The 21,559-nt window shown below is 45.0% G+C and overlaps 1 protein-coding gene across 3 annotated transcripts in view; it reads right to left on the minus strand.

Moving 5' to 3' along the window:
• Positions 1–400: 400 nt before the first annotated feature.
• DRC5 (dynein regulatory complex subunit 5) overlaps positions 401–21,559 on the minus strand; it is a 132,138-nt gene continuing 110,979 nt past the window's right edge. For 2 of the 3 annotated variants that reach the window (XM_085610172.1, XM_085610171.1), the window contains exon 5: positions 401–899. In XM_085610172.1, the coding sequence (XP_085466298.1) occupies positions 711–899 (189 nt within the window). In that variant the 3' untranslated portion in view covers positions 401–710. The remainder of the gene's footprint in view (positions 900–21,559) is intronic. The other variant, XR_014962888.1, reaches the window with a different exon arrangement.

Below are 21,559 nucleotides of genomic sequence, written 5' to 3' on the forward strand. Positions count from 1 at the left end.
AACAACAGAAAGAGACACAAAAATACCGGATCACAGCAAAGAGACGCACAAAAGGGTACAAGAATACCGGTGGCATGAGGGCAGGAGGCGGCCGAAGCAGGCGGCGGGGCAGGCACGGGCAGCGTCACTGGAGGACCGTGAGGCGGCAGAGGGGGGGCGACCTACCTGAAATCAGGGTCAAGGGTCGCAATTTGTCAAACTCTCTCACACACCCACCACCTGCAACAGGAGAGCCTGGCTCCAATGCCCACACAGAGCCCTCTGGAGGCACCAAGGGACATTCTGTCTGCACTCAACAGCAGAACCACCAGCATTCACTGAAATAGAGGTCCTAACACATCTACTGTGGTGTACACACCACCATCAGTGTGCAAAAACGAAACTCCATTCATTTGTGTTTCACAGATTTATTAATAGAATAGTCTACATCATTAGCATAAACCATCTGTCTCCTTTGATGGTTTCTACTTCCGGTGTCTCTTTATATTTCTTCCGTGTGTCCAGTGTCTGCTGGGCCTTCACCAAGTCAAGGGTCACCTCATTGGCTCATATAGTGGGAGGAGCCTCATGGATACGAACAGCATTTCAATATACAGGCCCAGTGCAGGCCCATCAGGCTAGGTTACAAAAATATGTAAAAGAAAAAGTAAAATAAAGAAGGGTGTAAATTCCCACCAAGTGGAGTCTTCTAGGTTCTCCTCAGCATTGACTCAAAGATTAGACTCTGACGACTCCGTTTGGACCTTACGAAGAGATTCTAGACGGGCCCCTTCCTCGTTCACCCTTAAAGCTTGGTTAATGACGAACTCACTCTCCTGTCCGACTTCAGTCAGTCGTAAATCAAATTCGGTCACAGTCTTGTTGTCTGACATGCCTTCCATCAACTGCTTCCCTCCGTCCTGTGGACAACAAAAACCAATGTGAACAACAACTCCTCGACTTTCTGTGAGGCAAGACCCACGCCGCCCACTTTCTGTGAGAGGAAACCAACACCACCCACCTCATAGGAGAAGCAAGGTCTACACCTTGCACTTCACGGGAAAGAGGAGACCCACACAACACACATCCTGTGAGAAACAAGATCAACACCTTGTACATCCTGTGAGAGGAGACCCACACCACTCACTTACTGTGAGACAAGATCCACACCACCCACTTCCTGAGAAACTACACCGGGGTCGAACTGGAATAGAAAAGTGGTCCAGGGACCAAAAGAAAAGAGCCCACATTAGTGAATTAGATAGCTTAATAAGGGCCCTCGGTTTGCAAATGGGGCAGTTTTGAACTGTAAAGACAGGGTGCATAAGAGCTTTGCAAGGTATGGAAGACAGTAAAAATTGCCCATGAGACCATAAAACAGGCCCACAAACAGCCACAAAAACAGCCCACACACTGACCTGTCAAATCGGCCCATCAAACACTGCCTGATAGCCCTATAGGCCAGTCCAACCTTGGACAAGACCCAAAAGCCCCATTTCCTGTGAGAGAGCACACCCACACTACACACTTCCTGTGAGAGAAGACCCACATGTTGCACTTCCTGTGAGAGAGGAGACCCACACCTCACACTTCCTGTGAGAGAGGAGACCTACACCATACACTTCCTGTGAGAGAAGACCCACACATTGCTCTTTCTGTGAGAGGAGACCCACACCACACACTTCCTGTAAGAGAGGGGACCCACACCACACACTCCCTGTGAGAGAAGACCCACACCTTGCACTTCCTATGAGAGGAGATCCACACCACACACTTCCTGTGAGAGAGGAGACCCACACCACACACTTCCTGTGAGAGATGAGACCCACACCACACACTTCCTGTGAGAGAAGACCCACACCTTGGTCTTTCTGTGAGAGACAAGACTCACACTAAGCACTTCCTGTCAGAGAAGAGACACCATACACGTCCGCCTCTCATATGTAAAATTCTAAATAATTTATAGAGTGCCATTAATGGGGACAGGCATACAGAAAATACAGCAGATCGGAAAATGATAGAAGGGAAGCTTCCTAAGAAAAGGCAGACAATAACAACCCCACCCACTTTCTGTGAGATGAAACCTACACCACGCCCCTCATATGAGAGGCGTGGAACTTGCACTTCCTTGGAAAGAGGAGACCCACACAGCACACATCCTGTGGGAGACAAGATCCACCCCTTGTACTTCCGGTGAGAGGAGAACCTCACCACCCATTCCTGTGAAACAAGATCGACACCACCCACTTCCTGTGAGACTAAACTAGGGTCGAACTGGGATGGAAATGAGGGACTAAAATAAAAGTGGCCTGCATTAGTGAACTAGATAGCTTAATAAGTGGCCCACATTTGCAAATGGGGGCAGTCTTGAACTGTTAAAGGCAGGCTGCATATGAGCTTTGCAAGGTATGGAAGACTGAATGCAACAGTATAAAAATTGCCCATGAGATCATAAAACAGGCCCACAAACAGCCACAAAAACAGCCCACACACTGACCTGTCAGCCCGGCTCATCGAACACTGCCTGATAGCCCTATAGGCTAGTCCCACCTTGGACAAGACCCATACGTCCAATTTCCTGTGAAAGAGCACACCCACACCAGACACTTCTTGTGAGAGAAGACCCACACCAGCACTTACGAGTGCGGAAAATCCACACATGCCTTGTGCGCCACCTATGACCAGCAAAACTGCAAATTCTGGCTCTCCCATCACAGAGTCCAGGAACTGGTGCCGAAGAGAACAAGCATTGGCAAAAGCAACAGAATCGGACTTATCAAGCTGGTGCACTGGTTCTTTTTATTATGTTTCTTCATTGCAAACATATACCAGAAACACAAAAAGGAACATAAAATATGCCATAACCTAAGCGTTGCCACCATATGTTTGAAATTAAAATTTTTAAATATACATATTCACCAATGCAGCTGTTTTATTAGTTATGTTTTTAAATAACAATCCTTTCAGATGCACCGCACATTTCGTTATTATTATTGTGAAGGAGACAAGAATAAAACACCACCCAACCCAAATCACTACAATGCCACTTACAATGCTTCAATGTCGCTTACAATGCTACAATGTCGCTAACAATGCTACAATGCACTTACAATGCTACAATGCACTTACAATGCTACAATGTCGCTTACAATGCTACAATGCACTTACAATGCCGCTTACAATGCTACAATGCACTTACAATGCTACAATGCACTTACAATGCTACAATGTCGCTTACAATGCTACAATGCACTTACAATGCTACAATGCACTTACAATGCTACAATGCCGCTTACAATGCTACAATGCACTTACACAATGCTACAATGCACTTACAATGCTACAATGTCGCTTACAATGCTACAATGCACTTACAATGCTACAATGTCGCTAACAATGCTACAATGCACTTACAATTCTACAATGCACTTACAATGCTACAATGCACTTACAATGCTACAATGTCCCTTACAATGCTACAATGTCGCTAACAATGCTACAATGCACTTACAATGCTACAATGCGCTTACAATGCCACTTACAATGCTACAATGCCACTTACAATGCTACAATGCACTTACAATGCTACAATGTCCCTTACAATGCTACAATGTCCCTTACAATGCTACAATGTCCCTTACAATGCTACAATGTCCCTTACAATGCTACAATGCACTTACAATGCTACAATACCACTTACAATGCTACAATGCACTTACAATGCTACAAATCACTTACAATGCTACAATGTCCCTTACAATTCTACAATGTCCCTTACAATGCTACAATGCCGCTTACAATGCTACAATGTCGCTTACAATGCTACAATGCCACTTACAATGCTACAATGCCACTTACAATGCTACAATGCACTTACAATGTTACAATGCACTTGCAATGCTACAATGTCCCTTACAATGCTACAATGTCCCTTACAATGCTACAATGCCGCTTACAATGCTACAATGCCGCTTACAATGCTACAATGTCGCTTACAATGCTACAATGCCGCTTACAATGCTACAATGCCACTTACAATGCTACAATGCCACTTACAATGCACTTACAATGCTACAATGCACTTACAATGCTACAATGTCCCTTACAATGCTACAATGTCCCTTACAATGCTACAATGTCCCTTACAATGCTACAATGTCCCTTACAATGCTACAATGCACTTACAATGCTACAATACCACTTACAATGCTACAATGCACTTACAATGCTACAAATCACTTACAATGCTACAATGTCCCTTACAATTCTACAATGTCCCTTACAATGCTACAATGCCGCTTACAATGCTACAATGTCGCTTACAATGCTACAATGCCACTTACAATGCTACAATGCCACTTACAATGCTACAATGCACTTACAATGTTACAATGCACTTGCAATGCTACAATGTCCCTTACAATGCTACAATGTCCCTTACAATGCTACAATGCCGCTTACAATGCTACAATGCCGCTTACAATGCTACAATGTCGCTTACAATGCTACAATGCCGCTTACAATGCTACAATGCCACTTACAATGCTACAATGCCACTTACAATGCACTTACAATGCTACAATGCACTTACAATGCTACAATGCCGCTTACAATGCTACAATGTCGCTTACAATGCTACAATGCCACTTACAATGCTACAATGCACTTACAATGCTACAATGCCACTTACAATGCTACAATGTCCCTTACAATGCTACAATGTCCCTTACAATGCTACAATGTCCCTTACAATGCTACAATGCCACTTACAATGCTACAATGCAACTTACAATGCTACAATGCACTTACAATGTTACAATGCACTTACAATGCTACAATGCACTTACAATGCTACAATGCACTTACAATGCTACAATGCCACTTACAATGCTACAATGCCACTTACAATGCTACAATGTCCCTTACAATGCTACAATGTCGCTTACAATGCTACAATGTCGCTAACAATGCTACAATGCACTTACAATGCTACAATGCACTTACAATGCACTTACAATGCTACAATGTCGCTTACAATGCTACAATGCCCCTTACAATGCTACAATGTCCCTTACAATGCTACAATGCCCCTTACAATGCTACAATGTTGCTAACAATGCTACAATGCACTTACAATGCTACAATGTCGCTTGCAATGTTACAATGTCGCTAACAATGCTCCAATGTCGCTATCAATGCTACAATGCCACTTACAATGCTACAATGTCGCTTACAATGCTACAATGTCGCTAACAATGCTACAATGTCGCTAACAATGCTACAATGTCGCTAACAATGCTACAATGAAGCTAACAATGCTACAATGCCGCTTACACTGCTACAATGCACTTACAATGCTACAATGCACTTACAATGCTACAATGCACTTACAATGCTACAATGTCCCTTACAATGCTACAATGTCCCTTACAAGGCTACAATGCCGCTTACAATGCTACAATGTCGCTTACAATGCTACAATGTCGCTAACAATGCTACAATGCCGCTTACAATGCCACAATGCCGCTTTCAATGCTACAATGCACTTACAATGCTACAATGCACTTACAATGCTACAATGTCCCTTACAATGCTACAATGCCGCTTACAATGCTACAATGCCGCTTACAATGCTACAATGTCGCTTACAATGCTACAATGCCGCTTACAATGCTACAATGCCACTTACAATGCTACAATGCCACTTACAATGCACTTACAATGCTACAATGCACTTACAATGCTACAATGCCGCTTACAATGCTACAATGTCGCTTACAATGCTACAATGCCACTTACAATGCTACAATGCACTTACAATGCTACAATGCCACTTACAATGCTACAATGTCCCTTACAATGCTACAATGTCCCTTACAATGCTACAATGTCCCTTACAATGCTACAATGCCACTTACAATGCTACAATGCAACTTACAATGCTACAATGCACTTACAATGTTACAATGCACTTACAATGCTACAATGCACTTACAATGCTACAATGCACTTACAATGCTACAATGCCACTTACAATGCTACAATGCCACTTACAATGCTACAATGTCCCTTACAATGCTACAATGTCGCTTACAATGCTACAATGTCGCTAACAATGCTACAATGCACTTACAATGCTACAATGCACTTACAATGCACTTACAATGCTACAATGTCGCTTACAATGCTACAATGCCCCTTACAATGCTACAATGTCCCTTACAATGCTACAATGCCCCTTACAATGCTACAATGTTGCTAACAATGCTACAATGCACTTACAATGCTACAATGTCGCTTGCAATGTTACAATGTCGCTAACAATGCTCCAATGTCGCTATCAATGCTACAATGCCACTTACAATGCTACAATGCACTTACAATGCTACAATGCACTTACAATGCTACAATGTCGCTTACACTGCTACAATGCACTTACAATGCTACAATGCACTTACAATGCTACAATGTCCCTACAATGCTACAATGTCCCTTGCAATGCTACAATGCACTTACAATGCCACAATACCACTTACAATGCTACAATGTCGCTTACAATGCTACAATGTCGCTTACAATGCTACAATGTCGCTAACAATGCTACAATGCACTTACAATGCCACAATGCCACTTACAATGTTACAATGCACTTACAATGCTACAATGCCACTTACAATGCTACAATGCACTTACAATGCTACAATGCACTTACAATGCTACATTGTCGCTAACAATGCTACAATGTCCCTTACAATGCTACAATGTCGCTTACAATGCTACAATGCAACTTACAATGCTACAATGCACTTACAATGCTACAATGTCGCTTGCAATGTTACAATGTCGCTAACAATGCTCCAATGTCGCTATCAATGCTACAATGCCACTTACAATGCTACAATGTCGCTTACAATGCTACAATGTCGCTAACAATGCTACAATGTCGCTAACAATGCTACAATGTCGCTAACAATGCTACAATGAAGCTAACAATGCTACAATGCCGCTTACACTGCTACAATGCACTTACAATGCTACAATGCACTTACAATGCTACAATGCACTTACAATGCTACAATGTCCCTTACAATGCTACAATGTCCCTTACAAGGCTACAATGCCGCTTACAATGCTACAATGTCGCTTACAATGCTACAATGTCGCTAACAATGCTACAATGCCGCTTACAATGCCACAATGCCGCTTTCAATGCTACAATGCACTTACAATGCTACAATGCACTTACAATGCTACAATGTCGCTTACAATGCTACAATGCACTTACAAGGCTACAACGTCGCTTACAATGCTACAATTTCGCTTACAATGCTACAATGTCGCTAACAATGCTACAATGCACTTACAATGCCACAATGCCACTTACAATGCTACAATGCCACTTACAATGCTACAATGCACTTACAATGCTACAATGTCGCTTACAATGCTACAATGTCGCTTACAATGCTACAATGTCCCTTACAATGCTACAATGTCCCTTACAATGCTACAATGTCCCTTACAATGCCGCTTACAATGCTACAATGTCGCTTACAATGCTACAATGTCGCTTACAATGCTACTTACAATGCTACAATGCACTTACAATGCTACAATGCACTTACAATGCTACAATGTCCCTTACAATGCTACAATGTCCCTTACAATGCTACAATGTCCCTTACAAGGCTACAATGCCGCTTACAATGCTACAATGTCGCTTACAATGTCGCTTACAATGCTACAATGCCACTTACAATGCTACAATGCACTTACAATGCTACAATGCACTTACAATGCTACAATGTCGCTTACACTGCTACAATGCACTTACAATGCTACAATGCACTTACAATGCTACAATGTCCCTACAATGCTACAATGTCCCTTGCAATGCTACAATGCACTTACAATGCCACAATACCACTTACAATGCTACAATGTCGCTTACAATGCTACAATGTCGCTTACAATGCTACAATGTCGCTAACAATGCTACAATGCACTTACAATGCCACAATGCCACTTACAATGTTACAATGCACTTACAATGCTACAATGCCACTTACAATGCTACAATGCACTTACAATGCTACAATGCACTTACAATGCTACATTGTCGCTAACAATGCTACAATGTCCCTTACAATGCTACAATGTCGCTTACAATGCTACAATGCAACTTACAATGCTACAATGCACTTACAATGCTACAATGCACTTACAATGCTACAATGCACTTACAATGCTATAATGCACTTACAATGCTACAATGCCACTTACAATGCTACAATGTCGCTTACAATGCTACAATGTCGCTTACAATGCTACAATGTCCCTTACAATGCTACAATGTCGCTTACAATGCTACAATGCCACTTACAATGCTACAATGCACTTACAATGCTACAATGCCCTTACAATGCTACAATGTCGCTTACAATGCTACAATGCCCCTTACAATGCTACAATGTCGCTAACAATGCTACAATGCACTTACAATGCTACAATGCACTTACAATGCTACAATGCACTTACAATGCTACAATGCACTTACAATGCTACAATGTCGCTTACAATGCTACAATGCCCCTTACAATGCTACAATGTCGCTTACAATGCTACAATGCACTTACAATGCTACAATGCACTTACAATGCTACAATGTCGCTTACAATGCTACAATGTCGCTAACAATGCTCCAATGTCGCTATCAATGCTACAATACCGCTTACAATGCCACAATGCCACTTACAATGCTACAATGTCGCTTACAATGCTACAATGTCGCTTACAATGCTACAATGTCGCTAACAATGCTACAATGCACTTACAATGCCACAATGCCACTTACAATGCTACAATGCACTTACAATGCTACAATGCCACTTACAATGCTACAATGCACTTACAATGCTACAATGTCCCTTACAATGCTACAATGTCCCTTACAATGCTACAATGTCCCTTACAATGCTACAATGCCACGTACAATGCTACAATGCACTTACAATGCTACAATGCACTTACAATGCTACAATGTCCCTTACAATGCTACAATGTCCCTTACAATGCCGCTTACAATGCTACAATGTCACTTACAATGCTACAATGCCGCTTACACTGCTACAATGCACTTACAATGCTACAATGCACTTACAATGCTACAATGCACTTACAATGCTACAATGTCCCTACAATGCTACAATGTCCCTTGCAATGCTACAATGCACTTACAATGCTACAATGCACTTACAATGCTACAATGCACTTACAATGCTACAATGTCCCTACAATGCTACAATGTCCCTTACAATGCAACAATGTCCATTACAATGCTACTATGCCGCTTACAATGCTACAATGTCGCTTACAATGCTACAATGCCACTTAGAATGCTACAATGCCACTTACAATGCTACAATGCACTTACAATGCTACAATGCACTTACAATGCTATAATGCACTTACAATGCTACAATGCCACTTACAATGCTACAATGTCGCTTACAATGCTACAATGTCCCTTACAATGCTACAATGTCGCTTACAATGCTACAATGCAACTTACACTGCTACAATGCACTTACAATGCTACAATGCACTTACAATGCTACAATGCACTTACAATGCTACAATGTCGCTTACAATGCTACAATGCCCCTTACAATGCTACAATGTCGCTAACAATGCTACAATGCACTTACAATGCTACAATGCACTTACAATGCTACAATGCACTTACAATGCTACAATGTCGCTTACAATGCTGCAATGCCCCTTACAATGCTACAATGTCGCTAACAATGCTACAATGCACTTACAATGCTACAATGCACTTACAATGCTACAATGTCGCTTACAATGCTACAATGTCGCTAACAATGCTCCAATGTCGCTATCAATGCTACAATACCGCTTACAATGCCACAATGCCACTTACAATGCTACAATGTCGCTTACAATGCTACAATGTCGCTTACAATGCTACAATGTCGCTAACAATGCTACAATGCACTTACAATGCCACAATGCCGCTTACAATGTTACAATGCACTTACAATGCTACAATGTCCCTTACAATGCTACAATGTCCCTTACAATGCTACAATGTCCCTTACAATGCTACAATGTCCCTTACAATGCTACAATGTCCCTTACAATGCTACAATGCCACTTACAATGCTACAATGCACTTACAATGCTACAATGTCCCTTACAATGCTACAATGTCCCTTACAATGCCGCTTACAATGCTACAATGTCACTTACAATGCTACAATGTTGCTTACAATGCTACAATGCCACTTACAATGCTACAATGCCACTTACAATGCTACAATGCACTTAGAATGCTACAATGCACTTACAATGCTACAATGTCCCTTACAATGCTACAATGTCCCTTACAAGGCTACAATGCCGCTTACAAGGCTACAATGCCGCTTACAAGGCTACAATGTCGCTTACAATGCTACAATGTCGCTTACAATGCTACAATGCCACTTACAATGCTACAATGCACTTACAATGCTACAATGCACTTACAATGCTACAATGCCGCTTACAATGCTACAATGCACTTACAATGCTACAATGCACTTACAATGCTACAATGTCGCTTACAATGCTACAATGTCCCTTGCAATGCTACAATGCACTTACAATGCTACAATGCACTTACAATGCTACAATGCACTGACAATGCTACAATGTCCCTTACAATGCTACAATGCCGCTTACAATGCTACAATGTCGCTTACAATGCTACAATGCCACTTACAATGCTACAATGCCACTTACAATGCTACAATGCCACTTAAAATTCTACAATGCACTTACAATGCTACAATGCACTTACAATGCTAAAATGTCGCTAACAATGCTACAATGTCCCTTACAATGCTACAATGTCGCTTACAATGCTACAATGCAACTTACAATGCTACAATGCACTTACAATGCTACAATGCACGTACAATGCTACAATGCCACTTACAATGCTACAATGCACTTACAATGCTACAATGTCGCTTACAATGCTACAATGCCCCTTACAATGCTACAATGTCGCTAACAATGCTACAATGTCGCTAACAATGCTACAATGTCGCTAACAATGCTACAATAGCGCTTACAATGCCACAATGCCACTTACAATGCTACAATGTCGCTTACAATGCTACAATGTCGCTAACAATGCTACAATGTCGCTAACAATGCTACAATGCAACTAACAATGCTACAATGCACTTACAATGCTACAATGCACTTACAATGCTACAATGTCGCTTACAATGCTACAATGTCGCTAACAATGCTACAATGCCGCTTACAATGCCACAATGCCACTTACAATGCTACAATGCACTTACAATGCTACAATGCACTTACAATGCTACAATGTCGCTTACAATGCTACAATGCACTTACAATGCTACAATGTCGCTAACAATGCTACAATGAACTTACAATTCTACAATGCACTTACAATTCTACAATGCACTTACAATTCTACAATGCACTTACAATGCTACAATGTCGCTTACAATGCTACAATTTCGCTTACAATGCTACAATGTCGCTAACAATGCTACAATGCACTTACAATGCCACAATGCCACTTACAATGCTACAATGCACTTACAATGCTATAATGTCGCTTACAATGCTACAATGCACTTACAATGCTACAATGTCACAAACACTTTATAACAGGTACAATAAGTAGTCATAAATTAAATTTAAAAAGCAGACATTAAACCATTTTTGCAATTCAGCAAATAAAGGCACTTTAATTCACCTTGGCCTTCCAATAAAAGCCAATGCAATTTCGCCAGGCATTTAGTCGCCATACTTGAGGGCTGACATAAGTCATGTTCAAGCCTGAGGCATGAATATTGACCCTCAACTCCTCATGCAACCCCCAGCCATGGGTTTCCACCAAATGGCCTCTGTTTCAAATCTTAAGTGTTCACTCTCATCAACTTGAATTTCCACCTTTAACAAACATACCTGTTAAAACTCCCCCAAAAAACCGGCTCCTGCCTGCCCACCTCCAGCCCGACCCATAGGATGCCTCCTCCTTAATGGTGAGTTCATCTTTATCGAAAACAACCTGCACTCCTGCCCTACTGGCCTTTTCGAGGCCTCACTCATTCATAGACCTCATAGTATCCTGTGCTATGTCAGCGGATCGCTGCCTTACACTTGAAAACCTCTGCATGGACTCTCTTTCCTCCTCTCCTGCCATTCAACTAAAAGATATCCTCCACGACATAGACAAGGCCATGCCTCTCTCTGCGACTCAACTGAAATATATCCGCAACAACACGGACAAGGCCATGCCTCTCTCTCGACTCAACTGAAATACATCCTCAACAACACAGACAAGGCCATGCCTCTCTCTGCGACTAAACTAAAAGACGTCCTCAAAAACATGGACAAAGCCATGCCTCTCTCTGAGACTCAACTAAAAGACGTCCTCAAGAACACGGACAAGGCTATTCCTCTCTCTGCGACTCAACTAAAAGACATCCTCAACAACACGGACAAAGTCATGCCTCTCTCTGCGACTCAACTAAAAGACGTCCTCATGAACACGGACAAAGCCATGCCTCTCTCTGCGACTCAACTAAAAGACATCCTCAAGAACACGGACAAGGCCATGCCTCTCTCTGCGACTCAACTAAAAGGCATCCTCCACAACATAGACAAGGCCATGCCTCTCTCTGCCACTCAACTAAAAGACGTCCTCAAGAACACGGACAAAGCAATGCCTCTCTCTGCGACTCAACTAAAAGGCATCCTCCACAACATAGACAAGGCCATGCCTCTCTCTGCGACTCAGCTATTGGACATCCTCAGCAACACAGACAAGGCCATGCCTCTCTTTGCGACTCAACTAAAATACAACCTCAACAACAAACACAAAGCAATGCCTCTCTCTACAACTCAACTAAAAAGACATCCTCAACAACACGGACAAAGCCCTGCCTCTCTCTGCGACTCAACTAAAAGACGTCCTCAAAAACACGGACAAAGCCATGCCTCTCTCTGAGACTCAACTAAAAGACATCCTCAACAACACAGACAAGGCCATGCCTCTCTCTGCGACTCAACTAAAAGACGTCCTCAATAACACGGACAAAGCCATGCCTCTCTCTGCGACTCAACTAAAAGGCATCCTCCACAACATAGACAAGGCCATGCCTCTCTCTGCGACTCAGCTAAAGGACATCCTCAGCAACACAGACACGACCATGCCTCTCTTTGTCACTCAACTAAAAGACATCCACAACAACACAGACAAGGCCATGCCTCTGTCTGCCACTCAACTAAAAGACATCCTCAACAACACGGACAAGGCCATGCCTCTCTCTGCGACTCAACTAAAAGACATCCTCAAAAACACAGACAAGGCTATGCCTGTCTGTGCCACTCAACTAAAAGACATCCTCAACAACACAGACAAGGCCATGCCTCTCTCTGCGACTCAACTAAAAGACGTCCTCAATAACACGGACAAAGCCATGCCTCTCTCTGCGACTCAACTAAAAGGCATCCTCCACAACATAGACAAGGCCATGCCTCTCTCTGCGACTCAGCTAAAGGACATCCTCAGCAACACAGACACGACCATGCCTCTCTTTGTCACTCAACTAAAAGACATCCACAACAACACAGACAAGGCCATGCCTCTGTCTGCCACTCAACTAAAAGACATCCTCAACAACGCGGACAAGGCCATGCCACTCTCTGTGACTCATTAAAAGACATCCTCAAAAACACAGACAAGGCCATGCCTGTCTGTGCCACTCAACTAAAAGACATCCTCAACAACACGAACAAAGCCATGCCCTCTCTCTGCGACTCAATTAAAAGACATCCTCAAAAACACAGACAAGGCCATGCCTCTCTGTGCCACTCAACTAAAAGACATCCTCAACAACACGAACAAGGCCATGCCCTCTCTCTGCGACTCAACTAAAAGACATCCTCAACAACACGGACAAGGCCATGCCTCTCTCTGCGACTCAATTAAAAGACATCCTCAAAAACACAGACAAGGCCATGCCTCTCTCTGCGACTCAACTAAAAGACATCCTCAACAACACAGACAAAGCCATGCCTCTCTGTGCCACTCAACTAAAAGACATCCTCAACAACACGAACAAGGCCATGCCCTCTCTCTGCGACTCAACTAAAAGACATCCTCAACAACACGGACAAGGCCATGCCTCTCTCTGCGACTCAATTAAAAGACATCCTCAAAAACACAGACAAGGCTATGCCTTTCTCTGCGACTCAACTAAAAGACATCCTCAACAACACAGACAAGGCCATGCCACTCTCTGCGACTCAACTAAAAGAAATCCTCAACCACACGGACAAGGCCATGCCTCTCTCTGCCACTCAACTAAAAGACATCCTCAACAACACACACAATGCCACGCCTCTGTCTGCCACGCAACTTAAAGACATCCTCAACAACACAGACAAGATCATGCCTCTGCCTCTCTCTGACACTCCTCCTGAGCTCAAGGGCCAGGGTCTTCCTCTTATCGCCACGTCCCGGATTTATGTACTTTCATTTGCATGTCCAACCACCCAGACAGAAGCCCCACTACCCAAGGAAAACAGAACAAAAACCAAAGCCTTTTGCATCCCCCGATCACACTGTGGTCCCCATGACTCCACCAGCACACTGTGGTCCCCTCCTCACAACCGGGTTGCAAGGTGAAATCGGTGGAAATCTTAGGCCTCCCTTATTAAAAAGACCTCGGCTTCTCTTCTCATCTTTTTTTGCAGAGTTAGTAGCCCACGCTGGGATCCTTGTAGCCCAGATGTGAGGAGGGAGCCCCATGATGAAGCATGTCACATTCAGGTGAGTAAGGGTTTTCGTCCTTTAAGAAAAGGTCTTCTTTCACCCCTTACTAGAATGATATTCTCAGATACTTTATTGTCATCTAGTAGTTATCTCTAGGACGTATATTTATATTTTTTTAGAGAACATACTTTTTGTGAGTTTCTATATTGACAGGGAGTAGTACGCTCTCCTTTTGGGGCTCCTCCCTTAAATCTTTAGTGTGTATCTCTCCATTTCAGTAGTTCAACCAGTGAATCATGGAGACAAGCCTTACCTAGTATGTCATAGGTACAGGGACCCTCACTGTGGTGGAAAACACATAACATAAAATCAGCAGGTGGGTGCTCATGGAATCCACAGACAATGACAACACAGGCAATTACATTTTTGGACTTGAATAAAGACAACGCAGAAGCACTGAAGACATTCGGTCGCACTCCAGCTTTTATGTTGACTCACCACCCCTCGTTTGAACGCGCTTCCAAGTCTTGTTCAGAGTCCCTTGCTTTCTGGTCTCTGCCTTGAGCAGGACTTTCAGTTCTCAAGCATGACTTCAAAAGTATTAAAAGGACCTAATGTGTGCAACTCTCCTTGTTTCTTAACGAATTCGGGTCTCCTGAAAAACATTTCCTCATGCACTGCCCATCGTTTGGCCACCATAATTTTTCTTGCATTATACCATGTTGTCATTCTTCTGATATCTCTCTCTCCTTGCCGCACAATCCTCGTTGATTCACATTATGGAACCAGACGTTAACCAACGTGGATTAAGGGTGGAGCCAACAAACCTATCTGATAAGCCCACAAAAGGGTACACTGTTGGGTTGTGTTGCGATGAGCCCAAATTGACCCTCTCTAAATGAAAAAGCCTCAAAGTTACTGCCTGCTGCACACACTCTTTCATTAATTATCCTGTTCATGCGCTCCGCAAGGCCATTCACTTGCAGCGGTGAACACAAAGCAGTCCTGTAAGGTGCAATGGACTGTCCTTGAACAAATTCTTGCATTTCTGTAAAAAACTAATTGCACACCATTTTCCATTACAATCAATCAATCAATCAATCAATCAATCAATCAGCGGTTGGTAAAGCACGCTACTTACCCGTGAGGGTCTCAAGGCGCTGAGGGGAAAGGTAGGGCAGCTCCGGTCAGTCGAAGAGACAGGCCTTGAGAGCCCGTCTGAAGGAGTGCAGGGTTGGTGAGCGTCTTATTTCTACTGGGAGAGCGTTCCATGCTGTGGCTGCGGTGAAGGAGAATGCTCTCCCTCCGGATCTGCTTCGGCGGATGCGGGAGATCTCTGCCAGGGCAAGGTCAGCTGAACGGAGGTTCCTATTGGGTGCGTGGAAGCTCATTCTGCTGTTGAGGTACTTGGGACCGATGTTGTAGATTTGTAGGCGTGCGTGAGTAGCTTGTAGGTGACTCTCTTCTCGACGGGGAGCCAGTGGAGTTCTCGCAAGTGAGGGGTCATGTGTTCGTGGCGAGGTATCCCTAGGATGAGCCTATCGGCCGCGTTTTAGAAGGTTTGAAGTTTGCGAAGTAGGGATTTGTTGATTCCTGGGTAGGGGGCATTGCCGTAGTCGAGCCTGCTGGTGATGAGTGCGTGTGTGACGGTCTTTCTGCAGTCAGGGGGGGATCCACTTGAACGTCTTACGCAGGATACGGAGGCAGTTGAAACAGGTGGATGAGATAGCGTTGATTTGGCGGTTCATGGAGAGGGAGGAGTCCAAGATTATGCCGAGGTTCCGGGAGTGGTCCGTAGGGGTGGGCGGTGGGCCGAGGGCAGGAGGCCACCATGAGTTGCTCCATGAGGAGGGGTGGGGTCCGAAGATGAGAACCTCGGTCTTTTCGGAGTTGAGTTTGAGGCAGCTGTCCTTTATCCAGCTGGCCACGTTCCTCATTCCTTCCCGAAAGCTGAGTCTGGTGTCTTCTGGATTACTGGCGAGGGAGAGGATGAGTTGGGTGTCATCAGCGTAGGACACAATGCTGAATCCGTGCTGTCGGACGATGGTGGCGATGGGGGCCATGTAGATGTTGAACATGGTAGGGCTCAGAGAGGAACCTTGGGGAACTCCGCAGATGATGTTGGTGGGTTCGGAGAGAAAGGGGGGGAGCCTGACTCTCTGTTCGGTGGGAGAGGAAAGAGCAGATCCAGTTGAGGGCGTTTCCCTGGATCCCTGTGTTGTGGAGTCTGGTGGTCAGTGTGCGGTGTGAGACCGTGTCGAAGGCTGCGGAGAGGTCCAGGAGGATGAGGGCCGCGGTGTGGCCCTGGTCGAGCAGCATGCGGATTCCGTTGGTGGCGGAGATCAGGGCTGTCTCGTGCTGTGGTTGCTGTGGAAGCCGGATTGGGATGCCGTTGTCCTCGATGAAAGTAGTCAGCTGGGCGTTAACGAGCCTTTCAGTTACTTTGGCAGCGAAGGGGAGGACGGAGATGGGTCGGTAGTTCTTTAGGTCAGTAGGGTCGGCCGAGGGTTTTTTGAGGAGGGGCTTCACTTCTGCGTGTTTCCAGTCCATGGGGCAGGTGCCCGATGCCAGTGAGGAGTTGACGGTGAGTGCTAGCTCCGGAGCGATGTCCGTGGAGGCTCTGTGGAAGAGGTGCAGGGGCAGGGGTCCGTAGGGGCTCCCAAGTGAGTGTTCTTCATAGTGGTGGTGATGAGTTCGACGGTGGCGGGTGCCCATGTGGTGATGGTTGGCATGGTGGAGGTAGTGGTCGTAAGGGTGAAGGCACTCGTTGATTTGTTGAAATTGTCGTAAAGGATCATGATCTTCTAGTGGAAGAAGATGCTGAGCTTGTCGCAGAGATCTTGGGAGGGTGTGATGTCAGACGCTTCGCAGGGGGTGTTTGGTGAAATGCTTGATGATCTTGAAGAGTTCGCTGCTGTTGGCTGCGTTGGCGTTGATTTTTTCCCTGATGAATGTTCTTTTGGAGTCTCTTATCAGCTGGTGGTAATTCTTCATGGCGGACGTTTGGTGGTGGGCTGCCGCAGAGGGGCTAGTTTATCGGCGCAGCTGGTGATCCATCGGTGGAGTTCAAGTGCAGAATCTGCGGTGTCGGTGGTGGCTAAAAGGGGGTCGTGGAGGAGGGTGGAGTTGAGAAGGTCCTCGGTGATCCTACTCCAGTTTCGTTGAGGTGGGCGTGGGGCTTGTTTGGGTGCGGTGCTGGAAGTGAAAGTGAAATGAATGCAGTGGTGGTCTGTCCAGGAGTGCTGGGAGGTGTGGGTGACAAGGATGTTTGACCCTACAGTGAAGATGGGGTCCGGAGTGTGCCCTGCAATGTGGGTGGGTGAGTTTACCAGTTGATTGAGTCCCAGGTTGGAGAGATTCTCAAGTAGCGCGTTTGAGTCGGGGTCCGGGTGGTTGTCGAGGTGGAAGTTTAGGTCTCCGAGCAGAATGTATTCGGTGGAGGTGATGGCGTGGGATGCGGCAAGTTCTGTGATGGCAGTCGTGGCTTGGGTGCGAGGTCCTAGTGGTCTGTAGATGAGCGAGCCTTGTAGCATAGTCCTGGGATTGGTGTGGATCTGAAAGTGGAGGTGTTCTAAGTTGGGAAGAGTGATGTTAGTGCTGGGCGTGGACAGTTGGAGGGATTATTTGTGAGCGATGGCGAGGCCACCACCCGGGCGGTTGGGGTGATCTAACCTCCTTAGTTGGTAGCCATCTGGTATAGCCGTGGCGATGTCAGGACCGGAGCTTGCGTTGGTCCAGGTCTCGGTGAAAAAGGCGACGTCAGGGGCGAGAGTGGTGAGTAGGTCCCAAATCTCAATGGCGTGCCGGTGAAGGGATCGCACGTTGAGAAGGATGCACTTGATGGTGTTGGCGGGTATCACAGCAGGTGGTGCTTTGGTAGCTGAGGCAGTGGCGTCCATGGAGAAGGTGCATTGGCAGTGAGCGCAGGAGAAAGCTCCTTGAGTGTTGTAGGGCGCTGCTCGTACGCAGTACTCAAGGCGGCTGGGTTTGAGTGTGCGGAGACTGGCGACTGTGTAGAGGAGGGGGCCCGTAGAGCCAGGGTTCCTGGCGCTGGGCACGGTCCAGGCGCGGACGTGCTTGCCTTAGGCGCGCCAGCGGCGCGGCCGTGCAACGGTCGCCGTTATGAAGGGGAGAGGGCGGGATCGCGGAGGAGGCGGGCGGGAGTCTGGCGGGGGCGGGGCTGAGGGGAGGATCACTGGGGAGGCGGTAAGGCGCTATGGCGCTAAATCAAATAATGAGGCAGAGACCTGTAAAGTAAAACAGTCACAAGCACACGAACACAAAATCACTAACAAGCGCTGGTGTCAGGAGTGCGAAATACCACGTTTCACAGAGCCTGTGGCAGAGTCGGGCGAGAGGCTCGAACTCTGCTGCTGGGGCTGAAAGGCGAGGATACGCTGGCGGAGCTGCAGGGGAGAGTGCTTCCTGGACTAAGGTCAGGACAGTCCACCGCACTCCCCGCAGCGGTCGCCGTTATGAAGGGGAGGCAGCGGGATCGCAGAGGAGGCGGGCGGGAGTCTGGCAGGGGGGTGGGCTGAGGGGAGGATCACCGGGGAGGCAGTAAGGCGCTACGGCGCTAAATCAAATGATGAGGCAGAGACCTGTAAAGTAAAACAGTGACACGCACAAGAACACAAAATCACTAACAAGTGCTGGTTTCAGGAGCGCGAAATACCACGTTTCACAGAGCCTGGTTCTAGGAACACCTCAATCAAAACTCAAGAACCACCTGATGGAGCTGGTGCAACGTGTCACCATCCACTTGGAAGTGTAACCCCACCATTGAGATCATGTACTTTCTAGGGCTCTGAAGCAAATCAAAAGGCCCCATGAAGTTTTGTTACTTTATATTATATATGATTTTTAGAGCACTATAATTACCTCAAAAGGTGTCTCGGCGCTGGAGCAGTGCACAGAGAGAACAGACAGGCTTGAAAGGTAATTTATTCCATAAAAAGTCAGGTCTTCAAGTCTTTCCTGAAATGGAGTAATAGAGGGGCCTTTCTAAGAGTGCAAGGGAGCTCATTCCAGAGTTTAGCCACCCTAACCGAGAAAACTCTGCCGCCAGAGCCGGCCTGACAAGTACTCTGTATAGTAAGTAATGAGGCCGAAGGGGATTAAAGAGAGAGCACCAGGGTAAAGAGTCAAAAAATGTTTCCTCAGATGATGTGGGTCCAAGTTGTGAACTGCTTTGAGCATATCACAAATATTTTTTAAAAACAATTGTTTTGTCAACTGGAAGCCAGAGTAAAGTCCTCAAAGCCAACGAGGCAGAGGAGAAGTATAAAAGCCCCAGTGCCAATCTGGCAGCTGCATTGGACCCTTTGGAGATTCTTCATCGAACCGGTGGTCATAGCCCCACGTCAAGGGAGTTGCAGTAGTCCGGGTGACTCAATACAATAGCATGGATCACCACGCGGTGAACATTCTTGGGAAGAAAATGCCTAATTTACCAGAGTATCTTCAAAAAGAAGAAGCAGGCTGAAGCCACATGCTTGACCTACCTCTCCAGCAAGACCTCTGGCTCAAAGAAAACCTCTAGATTTATTTTTTAACGTCGAAGCAGCAACAGGCCGGATGGACCAAGATGATGGCCAGAAGTCCTCTGGAATTGGACAAGGAGAGCGAGAATGTCTTAATCACAGCACCTTCATTTTGTCAGAGTTGAACTTTAGAGAGTTGCATAGCAACCACTCTGACACCGTGTTAATTCACTGATAAAAGGACTCAAAGTGACTGAGCATAACCTGTCCATAGTAATAATGAGTTGCTTATCATCCAAATAGCTCATGAACTGGAGATCAAAAGATTTTACCAACTCAACTAAGGGATAAATGTAAATATTGAAAAGTGTTGGGCCTAGAACTGACCCCTGAGGGATCCCTTGGTGCAATGACTTGTGCTCTGACACATGCAGAGGGAGATAGGCTACCTGGGACCTACCAACAAGGTACGGTCGGCACCAATGAAGTATGCTTAGCAGAATGGCATGAGACACTATATCAAATGCAGCAGACAGGTCCAATAACACCAGAGCTGATGGCTCAGCATGTTAGCCAGAATTGGTAGGTCATTGACTATTGCCCACAGAGCAGACTGTGCTGTGTAATGAACAGATACCAGATGGAACAGAGCCCAGAATCAGGCATAATACAGGAAGGCTGACAGGAATTGATTGACATATTTTCCATTATCTTGACTGCAAGACACAGCAAAGATATTGCACACAAAGGAAGGTGCACTCAGAGTTAAGTCCCAATAACTAGATATATTCCCATCAATTTTTTTTCTTCTTTTATTTAAGAGACAGCAAACAGCCAACGTGTTTCGTTCCCTTTGCCACAGGAACTTCTTCAGGGCAGTAATCAATTACAAAACAACATGTATAAAAACAACATATATAAATACAACATATATATAAAAAAATATACAACATATATATAAAAAAAACAAGACTGATCTCACAATATATACATATAATCATACATTGAAAAACACAAACACCTATGTATTTAGTACAAAAAAATCACATAACTTACATGTATAATAGTTAACAAAACAAATGACTTGTATCACGTTTGCAAAGACAAACATAGATGGGAAAACTTAACACATAAAAATTATATCATTAAGTACATATTGAAATCAGAAAAAGAGCCAAAAGAGGAGATGAGAGACAAGAAAAAAGACAAAGGAGAGAAGAGCAAAAAGAAGAGAAAAAGGCAAGGATCAGTGCAAAGAATAATCTAA

The sequence above is a fragment of the Triturus cristatus genome, chromosome 6 (assembly GCF_964204655.1).
Source record: "Triturus cristatus chromosome 6, aTriCri1.1, whole genome shotgun sequence".
Classification (NCBI taxonomy): domain Eukaryota; kingdom Metazoa; phylum Chordata; class Amphibia; order Caudata; family Salamandridae; genus Triturus; species Triturus cristatus.